Below are 17,914 nucleotides of genomic sequence, written 5' to 3'. Positions count from 1 at the left end.
TATCTGTGGATCATTTATTGACAGTCTACTCTATACAACCTACTGCAGCACTTTAAGAAAACGAACGCATTTCACATCACAATCACATGGTCAAAAAATAAAGGCTTCAGAATCATTGGCCATTACATTTTGTGTTTCCAGCAGAGCAGGGCTCTCATTCTGTGGACAAAAATGTTAGTTATAGAAAAAACACAAATTAAAAGTACAGCATGACATCACAGCTTCTCTCATCCTCTCATATTTTGGGTGACTGGCTCCTGACTAACTGCACATGCACACAGAGCGCTGCTGCAGCAGACAGAACTACAGGGGCAAAACATCACCTCTGTCCTTGGTCTTCGGCCTGGCGGAGATAATGAACATCCTTTTTTAAAAGGAGTCGCCCTGACAACCATTATAGCCAATCACAACGCGACCAACAACCCCAACTGGCTATGGGATGTGTAGAATCTACCTTCGCTTCGCCGAAACATACACAAACATGGCGACAACAGAGACAGAGAAGATGCTGCCCTCTCTTCGGTGTACAATATGTGTGTTATTTCTCTGCGCTTTCAGAATAAGTTCCTCCACAAGTCTTCATCGGAATCCGCATTACGTGCTGCCGCAGGACAGAGGATTTGTTACGATAAACGCTGCAGAGGATTCATCAGCCGGAGGAGGAGGATGGCTGCGCCGTGCCGCACGTAGTGCCAGGGACAGCGGGGAGGGTTCGGACGCTGACCCGCTGCATCGGAGTCGCCGGAGTGCTGCAGAACCGTCCATGCCCAAGGTGTATGGGCAGGTAATAATGCACAACGACTTTCGGCATTATGGCCGTTTTCAAAGCCATATTTGTTTAAAATAAAAATCTCACCTACATTCCCATGTCAGGTTGTGCTGCCTGTAATGGCAGTAGGTCGGTTTGCAGGGAAATAAAATCATGTGTCGTTATCTCACACCTCACCCTGAAGGTGAGGGACAATGGCTCCATTTAGTTAGCTATTGTCATCAGGGGATAGGCAGTGACCTTTCAAGTTGAATTGTTGATCAAAATCTTCTAGTGGCTGTTTCAGAGATGTGTTAATGTGCACATTTCGCCACAATTTCGCCATACAGTCGTGTACGGTATAGCTATAGCTGTTCAGTATGACGTCATTGCCAAGCTCTTGTAAACAAACCAATTCTGTTCATTTCAAATACATTTAGTGTGTTTTATTGTCACGAAAGTGTAAACCATGGTGGCAAAGCATCCATGTATATCACCAGATTTAAGATGTTGCATTTGTTCTTGATTTGGAGTGGACTATAGTCTACAATGAAAGTATCTCCCACCTTCAATAACAATCCTGCTTGACCTTTTTCCACTGAGAAAAACGGAACCTGCACGAAGGCTGTTTAATTTAGGCAAACACAATGCGCATCTGGCGCCAGTGCCACAGTCAGTGAATCACCTCTATTCACTAGATAAAATAAACATGAGGGACCGTTGTGTTACAGGAGCAGAAATAATGAACTTTTTCTTTTTAATCAAAATGATAATTAATAAACTGCAGGATGATATTCATCACAGGAATATTATATTTGACAATCTGAGATGTCATGTACAATACAACTATCCAAAGTCAAACTATGGTTTTCGTCTGTAAATGAAATGTCTTTTGTCCACCCAGCAGGCATGATTGGTGTGTGTGTGTGTGTGTGTGTGTGTGTGTGTGTGTGTGTGTGTGTGTGTGTGTGTGTGTGTGTGTGTGTGTGTGTGTGTGTGTGTGTGTGTGTGTGTGTGTGTGTGTGTGTGTGTGTGTGTGTGTGTGTGTGTGTGTGTGTGTGTGAGACAATATATGAACTTGTGAACATACAAGAAGTCTACTACCGGTATATCAAACAGCATATGAGTGAGAGCATGCCCACAGCACCTGACCACCACAATGTGTGCTATACTTTGCAGTGTGCACACATATAGCTGTTTCTTTACCTTACTTGGCTTACTACATTGGTCTGCAACAATATTAAGGAACTGAAACCAAATATTGTTGTGGGCTTTTCCGGTTATATGTGGTTCTACTTTCGTGTGTGTATGTGTGTGTGCATGCGTGAGACAATATATGAACTTGTGAACATACAAGAAGTCTACTATATCAAACAGCATATGAGAGAGCATGCCCACAGCACCTGACCACCACAATGTGTGCTATACTGTGCAGTGTGCACACATATAGCTGTTTCTTTACCTTACTTGGCTTTCAATGGTCTGCAACAATATTAAGGAACTGAAACCAAATAATAAACTTTTGTTCTTGAATCTTCAAAACCTCATAGGAGGTGGATATTTGGAGAAATACCAAATAAATTGATTCACTCCCATAATAAATAATAGTGCTATTGTACAATCTAAAGCAACATCAGTGTGTGTATAGAACTGGCAATGAAGACATTTCAGTCACCATTAAAAAGCGATGGCAGAGCAGGATGGTTGTTACGATTGTGAAATAAGACAGGACAGGACAGTGTGACTTGAACCTAGGTGTTGCATCTGTTAACTTGTTAGTTAGAACAAACCAGTAGCGGTGGGCGATATGGAAAAATATAATATCACAATATCTTTTTTCAAGCAGTATCATTCACGATACACAATATTATGATATTTTGTGTTTGTTATGGTTATTTTTCAAGTTTTCAAGTTAACAGTACAACCACTGAACCACCTACAACGTAACAAAAACTAAAAGAAAAAGGAGTAGCAGACCATTTTAGATCAAAATACTTGAACAAAACTGTCATTCTTCAGAAGTATAAATGAAGGTATAGAACTGCAAATCATAGACTCTGCATTCACTGTATCACAATACAATATCTCTGAAAAGGCATATCTTCGGTGGAGACATTATCGTCTTGACAATATTCATCACTATATCACCCACTCCTACAAACCAGCATGTCTTGGTTAGCAGAGGAAAGAGAAAGTGGCAAACTTGAAAGGCCAAGAGTAAAAAAATGCTGAAAGACAGAAGAGCCAAAAAAGACCTGAGAGTAAATGGGGAAACACAATGTCAGAGGAGTGCTCTACTCTGAGATGTACTGAACAGGAAACTGTCTAACTAAACTGGCTGTCAAGGACTTAAACCCTATGGGCTGTATTTTGCGTGTCTTAAGTACCAGGTCTTATTCCCTAACTTGAGTAAACTAAAGACCTGGAGGCGTGATCAATGCCATTTGGCTATTCTGAGTGGCCAAAGAGCATTGATCACGCCTCCAGGTCTTTAGTTTACTCAAGTTAGGGAATAAGACCTGGTACTTAAGACACGCAAAATACAGCCCTGTATATTTAGTTGACTAGTCTGCCCAGGAGTCTTTATTGGCCCCCTCCTTTTTTCCTCTCTGTGACAAAGTGTCTTTAACAAAAATACTGGTAGCTGAATTACAACACATCACCTTGTGACATGTTGTGAGATTCTGTATTTGCTATTTTTGCCTTAATGTTTGCCCCAGGTTGACGCTAGGGGTTTATGTGGGGAAGCCAGGTGAGAGAAAATGTGATGAAAATCTGCTCTCAGCGATGTATTGCATGCATCGGGAGGCTGGTATTTAATATAAACTCTTAACACCAATATGAAAGCTATGTTTCAAGGATCTCTACTCTACAGAAAACAATCTATTTCCACATACTAAAAATATTTGTATTATCCTCAAAGAGTACAAGAGACGAATCCTAACAAAATCTTATTTCAGGTCTTATTTCAGTACATAATGGATGCAGAGTACCACTTATTGTGAGCAAGGCAGTACATGACAACATTTAAGACATTAAATATCAGCATTTGGTATATGAATATTGTCAGATTAATTTGAGGTCATATTAATTACATATACCTAGCAGTGTATATTTCTGAAGGGGAACATGATCAGAATACAAATAGACAGATAATCTCTTGAAGAACCACATTTCTGATTCATTGTCTCTAAAAACAGGAGGGATCGTTTATAACTATACAATGTACAATCTATCACACAATCATAGTAATGATGACTAACATAGTACGAATAGAAAATAGAAATCAAGTAAAAACTATTATTTATTATATTTAACCTCTGATTCATTTTATTAAAAGTCATTTTGTTGATTTGTTCCCACTAATATGTAAACTTTTCCAAGAATTAAATCCCAACTATGGTCTTTACTTGGATAATTTATTACAAAATCATAATATTCAAAACATCCTCAGTTTGGGGAAAAAAGCAATAAAAATTCAATACGAGTAGATTTAATTAGTTAAATTGCATATCATCAAACTTTGTATCGATCTGGTACTGGTCTAGATTTAGTCTGGCCTTAAGACGGTACACGACTCCCCTGCGGTTAGACATGTCTATTCTCTATCCTGTCTGATGACACCACAGCCCAAACCGAGCAAATAGGACAAATAGCCCTAAGACAGACTTGAACAGTGTCAGGTTTCATGCAGTGACAAGCCACCGCCAGGCACAGCTGATGTTGCTAAGTGCTTTGCTTGTTGAGCAGTAATGATTGGCTGGCGGGTTCTCAAGTGGACAGACAGTGATGGTGTTTGTTTGTCCTGTGTGTTGTCTCTGGATAGTCGGGCAGCCAAGTTAGTTCTGTGACCACAACATAACATGTTTATACCACATCAAACGCTATCTATCTGAACCCTACAGCTCACTGATTCCTACAACACCAGACTCTAACATTGCAGCTTTTTATACTCCATATATTTGTATTTATTCTGTGTCTCTTTTGTACGGGGATAAATAAGGCCTTACCATAGTGGTAAATACACTATGCTGTATGCAGGATCGTTGGTAGTTGGTATAGAGAGTGTGTATGTGTATGTTATGTCTTTATTCTGAGATAGTCAGCTGCTACCAGCAATTACACTCGTGCACTGGAAATATTCAATCTGCGTTGTGCTGCAACGCATTGTGAGCTTGTAGATCTGCTATTTCTGACGTGCGACACGCTACACAACGAAGCATAACTCAGGCTTTAGTCAGCATTGAAAATGTAAATGAGATTTAAGGGAAGGCTAGGCTTAATAAGCCAGTTTTTATGCATTATAGACCATGGTTTTCTCCTTGAAGAATATTGCTAGCACCTAGAGAAATATTATATTTATATAAGTTATGGGCACAGTGGCACAGTCTAGACTCACAGCAAGTTCCCGCGTTCGCACCCACAGGGGGCGCTGTGGGCGCATGTTCTCTCCTCCGCGTTATCAGCGTGTGAGCTAGCTTCAAAGTTTCCACATATGCTAGACATGATTGTAAATCTGAGCTTCTCAGAATGGCATAGTTTAATCATTGATGGATCATAACCAGCACAGGGGGAAAACATACTGAGGCTGAGAACCATTTGGATTTTATGATTCGGACAAATTCATCATATCACTGCCTCAGTGACTGGACAAATGTGTCTGATAAGTGTACGTAAAAAAAGAAGCAGTGAGTGACAGTTAATCTTTAGTTTTAGTGATGTAGGATCCATTCCGTTGGATGCAAGGCTCCTTACATCAATAGGACTGTCAGTCACTGTCAGGAGAACAACTCAGAACAAAACCTGTAAATAAATATGATATGTCATGTCTCAACTCTCTAAAAGCAACTCTGTAAAACCAGGAAATGACAACTCATTAAAGTTGTAGTCGATAATTATGCAATACACACAAAGTTGTTGACAAAGTGTTTACAAATAGTGTTTACATTACATAATTCATGCATTTACAGCATGTTTACGTTACATAATTCATTATATTACAACTCAGATTTATACAGAGTACTTCTTACTTTATTCAGAGTACAGAGTCTTCTTTCCCAAGCTTGACAAATAAAATCTGCCACAACAAAAGTCCTTTTGGCAAAACAGATCTCCATTTTTACATAGTCATTTAAATCTATAAAATCCCCACAGATATAAGACATCTTATTAACCAAAATATCCTTTAAGGCGTCATATTTAGAGACTTAACTCTCCAGGTCACATGTAGGCTTATTATTTATTAGTTTTATAGCTATTAGGAGTGAATAAACTTAAGATGCCTGTCAGCAGTTCAGACAATGCTCCTTCGCTTGTCTATGTGCCATGCACGCATCGCCTCGTTGACTGCAGACTGCCGGGCAAGCGCAGCACTTTGGCATGGGGGCTCAGATCAACATGGAATGATTTTTCTGTACTGGCCAACAGTGGCCATATAAGGAGCGTGTCTTGAGTGTACAGGGTTTGATGAGGTCAGATCAACATATGGAATGTCAGAACAGGTCAGCTCCAAATATGGAGATCTAAGGGTGGTAGCGGGGACATTCTCTTGAGTGTACAGGGTTTGATGAGGGCCGGGCCTTAATTTTCGGGCCTGTTGAGAACTCTAGTCTTCGCCGGCTGCTGGGCGCGGCTGCACTAATAACTTTGGGGCGGGCCCGTCTAGAGTTTGAATGGACAGGTATCAGATCAGTCCAAAGGGAGACATATGGAATGTCAGAACCTGTTATGACATACTCCATTATTATAGAGATTTGCGGATCTATCAATATTTTGTGCAGATCAGATCTTGAGATCGACATAATTTACTACTTTCCAAAATGTGCGCTACCACCACTGTGGTGTTTGGACGCTCCAAAATCAGGATCGGCATTGGACCCAATCTGGCATCGATTGGGCTCTATGTATAATAGGCGAGTATAAATGATTGGTCCATTGTATTCACTGGATAGTGGATGGCTGACTCACTCCGTTTGTTAGTGCTCATCTAGCTCTGGTCCATAGCCTTACTGCTTCTATGATTCTGCCCTGCAGTAAGGCTCTGCTACTTTTGTTTTTAAATTAAGTCATTAGAACGCCTACTTTCCTTAGTGGGAGCACTCTGAGCTTCCCACCACACGTATAAACGGTACTTTTTGGCCAAAAGGGGATTTTGTTTCAACTCCCTCTACCGATATTGCCCAGAGAATTGCCTCATAGAGAATATCTTTCCTCTTGGCCCTTTCTGGCCAAGAAGTACCGTTTATATGTGTGGTGGGGGGCTCAGAGTGCGTCCATTTAAGGAAAGTAGGCTTTCTAATGACACAACCCGTCTTTGTATTGGTGAGTAGGTCAAACGTTCTTGAGATTTCCACTAAAGAGGAGAGGCTGGTCTGATTTCCATGTGAGATTTAAAAAGGAAAGTAGCATAGCCTTACTGCAGGGCAGAATCATAGCAGCAGTAAGGCTATGGACCAGAGCTAGTGCTCGTGTACCTTCAGAAGAACTAAAGACTCATTTCCCTGAAGACCACACGTTACCAAGCAGCACTCCATCTTATCTCACTGCAGCAAAGGAGTAGCTTGACATAAATGCCAAGATGAGGAACTTGGCTGTTGCTGATGGAACACACTAGCTCAATTGTGTTGTCCGTCTTCTGCCAAAAATACACAGGCTGGAAGCACAGCACAGTCCAGAGTGTTAATGCCAGTCCGAGAGTGCTCGTCTGAGAGGGGACTCCAGTTCTGCAGAGATGACATCATGGTTGTGGGACCAACTCAGCTGCTGACCTTCTCTAAGCCACAGTGTTTTAACCCCTTCATGATGATGATGTTGGTTGTTGTTGAATAGGAGTGGTGTGAAGGTGCAATGTTCCTCTCCCTCTGTCTAAGGTACAACTTTTAGGGTTAGAAAAGGGAGAGAAACCTTTGCCACTTTCTGCCCGGCATCGTTATTTTGTGCATGTCGTTACTCGTTATGCTTGCATCACAATCGCAACGTGAGCTTGTAGGTCGGATTTTTTCACATTGTACCTTGAAGTATATAGTATATAGGGTCATCGGGGTGAAAAACTGCATGCACAATGTAGGCTAAACATTGCAAAGAGTCCATAATCTCACATCATGACATGCAATCCACTCACTCACACAGGGCTTGAGTGCAAACCCAAAGCAGGACACACACATGCAGGGATGATTGATGATGAAATAGGAAAGAAACTTTTAAGTATCGGAAATAGGTTGTTCTCATTTCTCTAACTCTCATTTCCTCTTTAACCCATTTAATCATCACAAGTGTGATTTAATGAATTAAGCTATTGCAGTGGTTGTAGTGGATTATTCTTGAATTGTGTAAGGAAGTTTAGAGAAAACTTAACAACAATGGGACATCATTCATGTATCCTCCTCTGCCTCTACTTTGAACTGTCTGGCATCCTGCTCTGTTGATTGACGTTCATGATTGAGAAAGAAAGCTCCATGAGCTAACATTCTGGGAAATGTGACTTCTTCTCCACCAACCTGTAAGTCCTTCCCAGAGGAACTATTAAATGAAACGTGTCACTTTAATTCCCCAAATGTGATTTGTTGGCTATAATTCATTCAGAACGATTGTAAATGTTTTGCCTGACATATATTCCTGGATATCAGCTAGACAAAGGCAACCAAGCATGGATTTTATCTGCTCTCAAGCTTCTGAGAGGATGCACCAACAATGAGCATCAGGTCGTTGGTGTCATGGAAATATTTGTTGAGTTTGAAGCTGCACCTCTACTGTTGCATCAAAGATCACTTACGTTTTGCCCAACATGGAGATTACATGACTTCTTCAGTTATTGTCCGATGCCCTAAGTCAGTACATACTACTGTATAGTCTCCTTATAATTTATTAATTAATTCACTCATTCAGGCCTTTATGTACCAACCCATGGGGACACATTGAGCGATAAATTGTCTTTTACCATGCCACTAAGCTAACAGTTAATGATCAAGACAAGAAAAGGGAAATTAAAAAAACATTTGTAATCAAGACAGCACAGCTGTTTGTGTTTCAGTGGATTCATTCAATGTAATGAGGGCTAAAGAAGCTAAGTAGTTGCTTGAGTAGCCAGCACCCTTATTCTTCAGTATTGTGTGCAAACAGAATGATGTATCAGCTGTACACATTATGACTTTAGTTTGTATTCTTCATGTTCTACTTCTTACTATATCCAGTGTTGTGTTATGTCGCACAGTTTTGCAGACCTTGCAACACTAGGAGTTCGCTTCTTGTAACTGTATGAGTAGTAGAGTATTGCCATACATTATCTTGGTTCCTGTTTCTTGACTCTTGACATGGCCTCACTTTACCAGAATTTGCTGCAGCCCTGCAAATAGTTTATCTTAGTGGTTGTCTTGTCAGTGCAGTGGGTCCCAGACTGAGCTGCTGGCAGTCGCCAGGCGTGCACACTGTGGCCAACAGAGCCTAAAAGGACAGATTTCCATCTGGGTCTGTTCAGCGTCATGTGCTTTAGAGTTTTGTGGACCAAAGCTGACATTCACAATTGTTCAGGTTTTCGCTAATCTTCCCATAACGATGACACAAATCACAACACGGCTCCGTGTTTCTTGTGAATAAACATGTTAAATCTCTGAGCTTGTAAAGCTGTTTTCACTATCTTTGACAATTTAGAAAATTAATTATTTTAAATGTTTTTTTGAGAATATCCAAACGTTTTCTAAACTGCTCTTCTATAATGACGTGCTCAAAATTGGGATGCCAGGTTGAAAGTGGTTAAAGAGACGGCGAGAAGAGAAGGGGTGCAGACAGTGATGTAGCCCTGGCTGGTCCAGTACTTACAGCGAGTCTCTCACTGACGCCCTGCCGGACTCCCATCCACTGCTCACTAGCAGCTTTTCCCACTGCGTGCAAGGGTTTACAATTCCCCCGAAAATAAACAAAACGACATAACTACACACCGACACAAAGCCTGCTAGACCTTGGTAAAAGTCTATTCTCGAAGCTGGGAAGCGTCTCAGGTCACCAGCTTCTCTCTAAAATGCACTATTTTAGTCATTAAATAAAATGAATCCAACCAGATCGGCGCAGGCAGAACCCAGAAAGGCCATAGTAGAAGAAATAACTCTGTCCGGTAACATTGCTGTATTAAAATGGCACAAAGTGCATTTTATAGAGAAGCTGGGGACCTGAGACTCTTCCCAGATTCGACAATAGACTTTTACCAAGGCTTTGTGTCGGTGTGTAGTTAAGTCGTTTTGTTTATTTTCGGGGGAATTGTAAACCCTTGCACGCAGTGGGAAAAGCTGCTAGTGAGCAGTGGATGGGAGTCCGGCAGGGCGTCAGTGAGAGACTCGCTGTAAGTACTGGACCAGGGCTAACAGTGATGGTGCATAAAGCACATTCTGCAATCTGCATGTTGTTTCCCCTTCCTGTCTCCCTACAATGTCCTACCTAAAGAACGCTAAAAGTGACTAAAATCTCTCTCCAAAATGAGACAGAGATTATTTGGGTGGATTATTTTCCTTTACACTAATGAGACATATTGTCATTGGAGAATACGAGTATATAATATGCTTTATATTGAACTGCCGTTGAAATGGAGAATGCTGTTTTGTTTTTAACCTAACAATTGGATTTTACTATGAAGGCAGCACTCAGGAGAACAATAGTCATTTAAACAATTTTTTTTGTCAAAGTATCATCATTCATTATTTGGTATCTTACAGATGATTTTATGCAAGCCAAATTGTTTTGAATCATGTCTTAACTGTTTTGTGACCACGACCAGATATACTTCCTTTAATCATCAAAGCAGAGAACACAGAACAGTCAAGAGGAAAGAGGAAGGTTAACTTACAATGACACCAAAGATGCAGATGTAGTCGTCTTGCGGTTAGAATTTCATCACATTGTCTTGCTGTCATAAAAGATAGCTGGCATATATTTATCCTGAAACTGTGAAAGCAGAAGTTGGGTTAATGTGGAAGAGGGATGAATTTTCTCTGACAGATTGTTTGTTCTTAGTTTGTGCCTCTAGACATGTTTAGAAAAGCTTCTTTAATAAAAAAGAAACTAAAGAAAGTTCCTTTTCAAATATTTTCATTAAGTCTGCATATATTATACACACACCCTGACAGCCCTCAGCCAGGTTGTGATTACACGGTACCAAAGTTTTAAAACCATTGTGCTTTAGTAAACAGTCAATTAGATGTATTTGGTTTTGTGGTTTGATTAAATATGAATTTCTTGTATTTTGTCTGTTATTTATTTTTTACCTCAGTGAAGCCAAAGGCAAATTTGTGTGCTGACAATATTCTATTCTATAGACTAGACTATATTTCCACACTCACTCCAGAGGTCCACATTGAGTATACTGGACAAAAATAGCCGATCTACAAGCTTGTGGATCTGCTGTTTTTGCTTTGAATTTAAATCCTGAATAATTTGTCGCTACTTATGTTAACTTTCTGAAATTAAATACAAATACGTTGGACACACAAAATACAATAACATTTAAATACTACCGGTAAGCTACTAATATACTGTAGACGTGGGTCATTTTTGGAATTGTTACTGCCTGAAATCAGTACTATTAACCTGCGGGCTGCATTAAGCGAAGGTGGGGGGCCGCATGTGGCCCCCGGGCCGCCAGTTGCCCATGCATGTTCAGTATTCAGACTGTTTAGGTCCCCACACACCGAGCACGTTTTTCAGATTTTTAGCGGCGTTTCTCCATCGATTTTCCGGAAAACGCGGACGGTGTGCAACCACCTTTAGTGCATGTTGCAGCCTAGATTTTGACCAAACTTTAGACTTTTGTGACTGGTACCTCCCTTTTCCTGTATTACTTTCCAGTTTGACTGGACTTTCAAGTCTTGTCAGCCAACAGAGTATGGAATCTCTTGAATGATCTTTGGAAAAGGGTTGAATAGATGCATGAGTACTCTTTATTTCCCTAACAAATAGACCAGAGCTCAGAGATGTTCTGTGGATAAAGCAGGGCTTGACAGTGACACTGTCCGGGCAAGTAAAACAAATGGTCGGGCAGGTGAAGGTTGCTAGTTGCTACGGGTTGCCCAATCGGGCAAGTGTGCATTTTGAGTGGGGATACAACCGTCTTAGTTCGCTATAAACACAACACGAGATATATCTGTCTTGAACGAGGTCATTGCGCTCCGGTCATTGCGCTTCTATCTCTCCCTGTCTCTCTCCCAAGAACAACTATGAAGAGCGCTACCTCTAATGTTATTGTCTCCACCAGGCCGAAGGCATGGGGGGAGAGTATGTTTTGCACAAGTTTGCACAAGTTTTTGCACAGTACACCTACAGATTTTGTCCAAACATCGCGCAAATTGGTACACAGCCTCTCTAGAGCCATTCAACGAAACCGGTCTTTCACATTTCTCAGACTCCATCCTGATTGGTTAAGATTGGCTTCCAAAGTTCACAGGAGTGCTCAGTTTCAAACAAAATGCTGCAAATCATGAACACATTGCGTGATTTCCGTGAAATTGTGCACGCACATTCCCACTAGGCCGAGGACGAAATGCCACATGAACAATTTCAACTCAGCCTCAAGGTGGCGCTATAACTGGCCGAAAACTGTTTTACCTCTAACTGCACGGATCTGTGGATAATTTACTTTTGTTGCCCTTTTATCCAACCACCAGATGAAGGCAAGCTGCAATGTCCTACATTCCTATCCTGGTGGAGACCTGTGCCCAGAAGGGCACTTTTTCTAGTTATTCCTGTGACTTAAACAAAAACATAGTTTTCAACTGGGAAAGGAAACGTTTCAAGCATGAAAGTAGAAAGTAAAAAAAAAAAATAATAATAATGTACGAGGGCAAGTAGAGCTGAGGGCAAGTAGAGCTGAGGGCAAGTAGAACATGACCTGCACTTGCCCGATGGGCAAGTGCCTCTGAGACATTTAGTGTCAACCCCTGTAAAGGAATACAATTTATAATTTAGGCAGACACTTAATCCAGAGCGATTTACAACAATGAAGAACAACACAAGGTAATACCGTAATCAAATGCATAGAAATTGTCATCTAGGATCATAAGTAGGCTAAGAATCATCCGTCTAACAGTAGAATATCCATACATTGAAACTATAAACACTATAGAATACTATAGAATGCCAGATCAATAATGACATTTCAGATTACAGCGGAAGATTGGGAGTGAGTCTGCAGTTCAAATTGCAATGGGGAGTTCATTCCATATTTTGGGAGCCAGAAGGGAAAAAAGTCTGGGACATGTGGAGCGTTGTCCCGGCTGTTTTAGTGAAGGTTCTGCCAGCTTTCCTGTGTTAGCTGATCTGAGCGAATGCTGCACGATTCTTGCTCAAACGTGAATCTCAATTTTCCTCCACAAGAATTGACATCACGATTCTCACATGATTCTACTCTTTTTTCTTTTTCTTCCATGAAAATATTTATTGTCTTTAGTTGCTGAACATTACTACACAATGTGGCACCTGGAGCCAACTAATGTGGCTTTAAACGGACAACATCAGAGTGCTAGACTCTCTTGGAGTCTAGAAAAAACTTTGGACAGCCAGCCAACTATAGTGCTGCACGATTCTTGCTCAATTCTTGAAATGATATCGCATAGGTGTCTGAATCTAGAGTTCAATCTTTTTCCGAGGAATTGTGCAGCACTAAGACATACAACTGTTTTTGATTTCAGAGATGTAATGTTCTGGTTTGATTTAGAAGACAAACCAGATGATCTATAATAGTTTTATCAAACTGTATTTGATCCTGTCTTTCCACTCATCTGTATGGTTGTAAAGTTCTTGGAATTTATACGATTGGATTAATCATATTTTACAAATGTATTAATCTTCATCCTTTATTTGTTTTGTAATAACACCTACATCTTTCTGATTGATGTAATGTATGTTCCAGGCCAACCTGAACGACTCTCACAACCAGATGGTGGTGCACTGGGCTGGCGAGAAGAGCAACGTCATCGTGGCCCTAGCCAGGGACAGCGTTGGAGCCACGGGACCCAGAACTAGCTCGGTGAGTACTTGTTTACACACACGGCCCCAAAAAAACATCAAGATACAACTGTATGATACTAGAAGCTTGCACGCCTGTGGCGCGCTCACGTCTAACGCCACGTGGCGTCTCTGTGGCAGTGCGATCTGAGTGAGACACACAAATCGAAACCGTACAAATTCTGGAAGGAAGGCAGACAGCGATTTATCTTTGGCCACCGTGCTGTGCAGGTTGTGTTGTTGTTTCTCCGTGAATATCGTTTGTCCGCTGTCCGCGGTGTATATTGTTTTAAGGGTGGGTTGCCGCGTTATTATGGATCTCAACGCAGTTCTAGGAAAGCCCCGGTGTGATTGGCCAGTAGTCGAAGACCCACAAAGCTAAAGTCAGTGATGTATCACGGCCACAGGTGTAAACAGCACTTCCGCATACTCCGCATATGTCATGGTCTATGACTTGGCCAACCAAGACGTGCACAAAGCTGTGCTCAATGCACACATTTTGTTTTGCATTGTGCCCAATACGCACCCAAAAATGTGGTTGTGGAATTTAGAGAATTGTATTTGTAAAAATTGATTGCACCTGTGGTAATGCTTGGGGAATCAAACAGTTTGTCTTGGGTGTGTTCGTATTGAAGACAAATGTAAGTGGTCAGCAGTGGACAATGGACATGCCCGCACACCCATGTCCTAAAAGGACATGGGTCTAGTCCTAGAGTCTCAATGTAAACATTTTGTCTTTTTAAGACACACACGAAAACAGTGCAATGAGCCAAAATGGTTTCATTCCTTGACTGATGATGGTCTCGGATACTGAAACTGTGAATACAAAACAAAGAAATTCCCAAATGCAAACATGCGTGGAATCGTGGATTTCATGCACATGTACACAGAAACACACCATATTCACAAAGGCACAGATGCATAATAAACATATACACCAGGGGTATTCAACTAGATTAGTACTGTAGAATGATTGTGTGGAGGGCCGCACAGCGTGCGCGCGAAGCGTGACATTGTTTGGATTCTACAAATGCATTTTGTGTTCAAACACAAAGATTTATGTAGGCTAATACATTTGTGCACAGTATGAATTGAGCACAGGGTGATATATGTCTATACAAGTATATTGCTATACCTTAGAATAGACCTATCTGACAGAACGAGCGTCAACGAGCACTAGCTGAAAATACACAAACACACACACACACACACACACACACACATACACACGTATCGCAAGACTGTCTGCCGTTTCCTGTCTGGGAGCCAAATCTCGCCATACCTCCGAGACAATAATGATACCTGCTGCTGTTTAGATCCTCAAATAAAATTATAATTATATACTGTGCACACAAGCAAGTGATTAGAAAACACCCTGTGATATGTCTTCTTTTATATTCCTGAACCGATTATATGACAAAGGTCTCAATTGTTCAGAAATACAGTTTGTTATGAGCTGGTCCAGCTTGCTCCATTCACTGTCATGTATTCATTGAATTTCCGGTGCGAGATTTGGCTCCCATGAAAGTGTCATGGCGCAGCCCAGTCACGTGACCATGACCTTTCCTTCTGTAAGCTCCCTTGTGCTGAAGCATGAACTGTGTGAAAGGTCAATGTGTTTAAGGTTTATTCGAAATGAATTAATAACCTGAATGTTTTAACGAGACACCCTATACGCTGTGATGGCACTCGAGATCAGTTTGCAGAGTGTCTGGAATGGAAGTCTAAAACCTTTACAAGTGGCTCTTTGTCAGAGCTGATACACTCTGCTCCTCAGGGATTTTTATTTTGGCCTTTTAATCAGGAGCTAGAATCGAGGAGAATCAGCTTCAGACCTCAGAGCCAAGGTGAATGCAATTAACTCTCCTCTCCTCAGGTATATGTATCTGATGACTATGGGAGAAGCTTCGCATTGGTCTCCGACAAGTTCCAGTTGAAGGGGTCCAAGGCAGATAGCAAGCAGATCATCTCCCAGTTCTACCACAGCCCTGCTGACAACAAAAGGGTAAGGTATTACTGATGATTTTACTGTGATCATAACCTGTCAGGATGCTACATGGAGGTTTCCTGTCAGATGTGTTCCAGTCAGAGCAGTGGTTCTTCAGTAGACAGGCTGACAGCTAGTGATGGCCTACTACTTGCGGATCTGCAAAACACAGCGAAAAAAAAGTGTGCAACCAAGTGTAAAGCCATGGTTTTCTTTTAATGATAATCAACTGCAACTTGATTCTAATTGTTTGCCACAAAGATGTCCGTGATCGAATACAACACATTTTGTGTGTTGGTGTGTGTAGCTATTTGTGTCTGTTGGAACCTGTGAGACATGGTGAGTCAAAATGTCCTGTAGGTACTACCCATGATCCTCCACTCAGCTAGTGTGCTCTGGCAGACAGCCCAGCCCATACTGTATGTTCAGTGACTGCAAGGTCCTGAAAGCACAAATTCAGCCAGAGAATCCCAGCTACTTGAAGGATTTCTAACCTTCACACTTCCTGAACTCAATCTGCCCGTACAGTATATTAAACTTCTGATAAACATTTCAATGAAAAAAAAAATGTGTGCATACATTTAGTTAAACATTTAGATACAGTACAGGCCATACACACTACCACACATAGCTCAGGCAGTGAGTAAAACACTTTGTCAAGACAATTCTTTAGAGAAATGTTTTGCTGGTGCTGAAAGACAAGTTATTTTCATGTAAGTTTCTTTTCTGAAGTCGGGATGCTTCAAAACCCACATGAATCATAACCAGTGAAGTCATGTAGTCGGACTAAACTCTCTTTTGCATTGGCATGTGCCTCATGTGTCTGAAAGTGTTTATCGCAAACAAATGATTGTTCACATTCAGGTAATATTAATTTGTTTCGCTACAATCATGTGTGCATTTTAGTCATTGAGAATGTAACCATGATATGAAGTTATGAACATGAAATTGTGAAACGGCCTAATTTATCTTTTCATCTCTCACTCTGCATTATGAGGGTTGTGTGAACCTGCAGGGAGTCACAAGGCTATGAAAGCAGTGAAGCAGAACATGAAAGGATGAACAGAGACTAGAACTGTACAATTGCATAATCAGACTTCCTAATTTGTCTGAGTAATGAAGTGTACTCATGCTGTTATATGCTCCTCTGATCTTTTATTCATTTCCTTTTATTCTCAGCTCAGAATTTGGTGAATAAATTTAAATAAATGGAGAGATGCACTGAAGCATAGCTAGATTTAAATGATTAAATAAATAACAATCAGAAAGGTTCTAATGTTTGCTTTCTTGTGGTCTTCAGTACCTGTTTGCAGACACCACCAACAGTTATCTGTGGAACACCTTTGACTTCTGTAAGAATGTCTCGGGTTTCTCACTGCCCTTCAAGCCTACAGACCTCCTGCTCCACAGTACGAAACCCAACCTGGTTCTGGGCTATGACAGCTCCCATCCTAACAAACAAGTAAGTCTACAACATCATAAAATCATCACACGCACGCACGCAAGCACGCACGCACGCACGCACGCACGCACGCACGCACGCACGCCTAAATTTAACAAAAATCTATGGCCAATGAAGGTCCCAGGAGCCCTTTTCAGGGCTCCTGGGGTCCAATTTCCCCTATAGGGCCCCTGAGAGCCAAGGGCCCCTGGGCCACTGGCCCAATGGCTAATTTGGCCCTGACGCACGCACAGGTCTCACGCACACAAATACATAATACATTATTACTGTATTATGTATGTACGCTAATACCATGACTCATGCTCTTTATCTCCTCTTTCACCCAAACCTTTCTCTCCTCCCTGTCGTCTGTTCCCTGCGGTGGTCCATAGCTGTGGAAATCGGATGACTTTGGAGAGACGTGGGTTCTGATCCAAGAGCATGTGAAGGCGTACTTCTGGTAAGACCCTATCACAACAAAGTGGCCTTCTGTTCTGTTCTGTTCAGTTCTCTTTGATTGGGTTTAGTTTTGTTCAGTTCAGTTCGATTCTACCATGTTGTGCATTGTTTTTAATCTGTTCTCTTTGATTCAGTTCTGTTCGGTTTCATTCAATTCTTTGTTTAGTTGAGTTCAGTGCAATAGAGCAGCGTTTCGCCCGAAACCCAAACTAGCTATTTTCACTAGTTCTTAAAAATTGTTTTCTAAATTTATGTAATTTCTTAGATTTTTCTTTTTTGGGGGAATGTTTTTTTT

The 17,914-nt window shown here is 41.2% G+C and overlaps 1 protein-coding gene across 1 annotated transcript in view; it reads left to right on the top strand.

Annotated features, from left to right (window-relative positions):
• The first annotated feature begins 489 nt into the window (after positions 1 to 489).
• The window catches only part of sorl1 (sortilin-related receptor, L(DLR class) A repeats containing), a 73,942-nt gene continuing 56,517 nt past the window's right edge, over positions 490 to 17,914 (top strand). The window contains exons 1-5 of the mRNA XM_083773482.1: positions 490 to 784; positions 13,638 to 13,754; positions 15,609 to 15,737; positions 17,020 to 17,181; positions 17,553 to 17,620. Of these exons, the coding sequence (XP_083629608.1) occupies positions 506 to 784; positions 13,638 to 13,754; positions 15,609 to 15,737; positions 17,020 to 17,181; positions 17,553 to 17,620 (755 nt within the window). The 5' untranslated portion in view covers positions 490 to 505. The remainder of the gene's footprint in view (positions 785 to 13,637; positions 13,755 to 15,608; positions 15,738 to 17,019; positions 17,182 to 17,552; positions 17,621 to 17,914) is intronic.

Source organism: Protomyctophum parallelum, assembly GCF_964188405.1.
Source record: "Protomyctophum parallelum genome assembly, chromosome: 9".
Lineage (NCBI taxonomy): Eukaryota > Metazoa > Chordata > Actinopteri > Myctophiformes > Myctophidae > Protomyctophum > Protomyctophum parallelum.
This window is presented reverse-complemented; position numbering and strand designations above follow the sequence as displayed.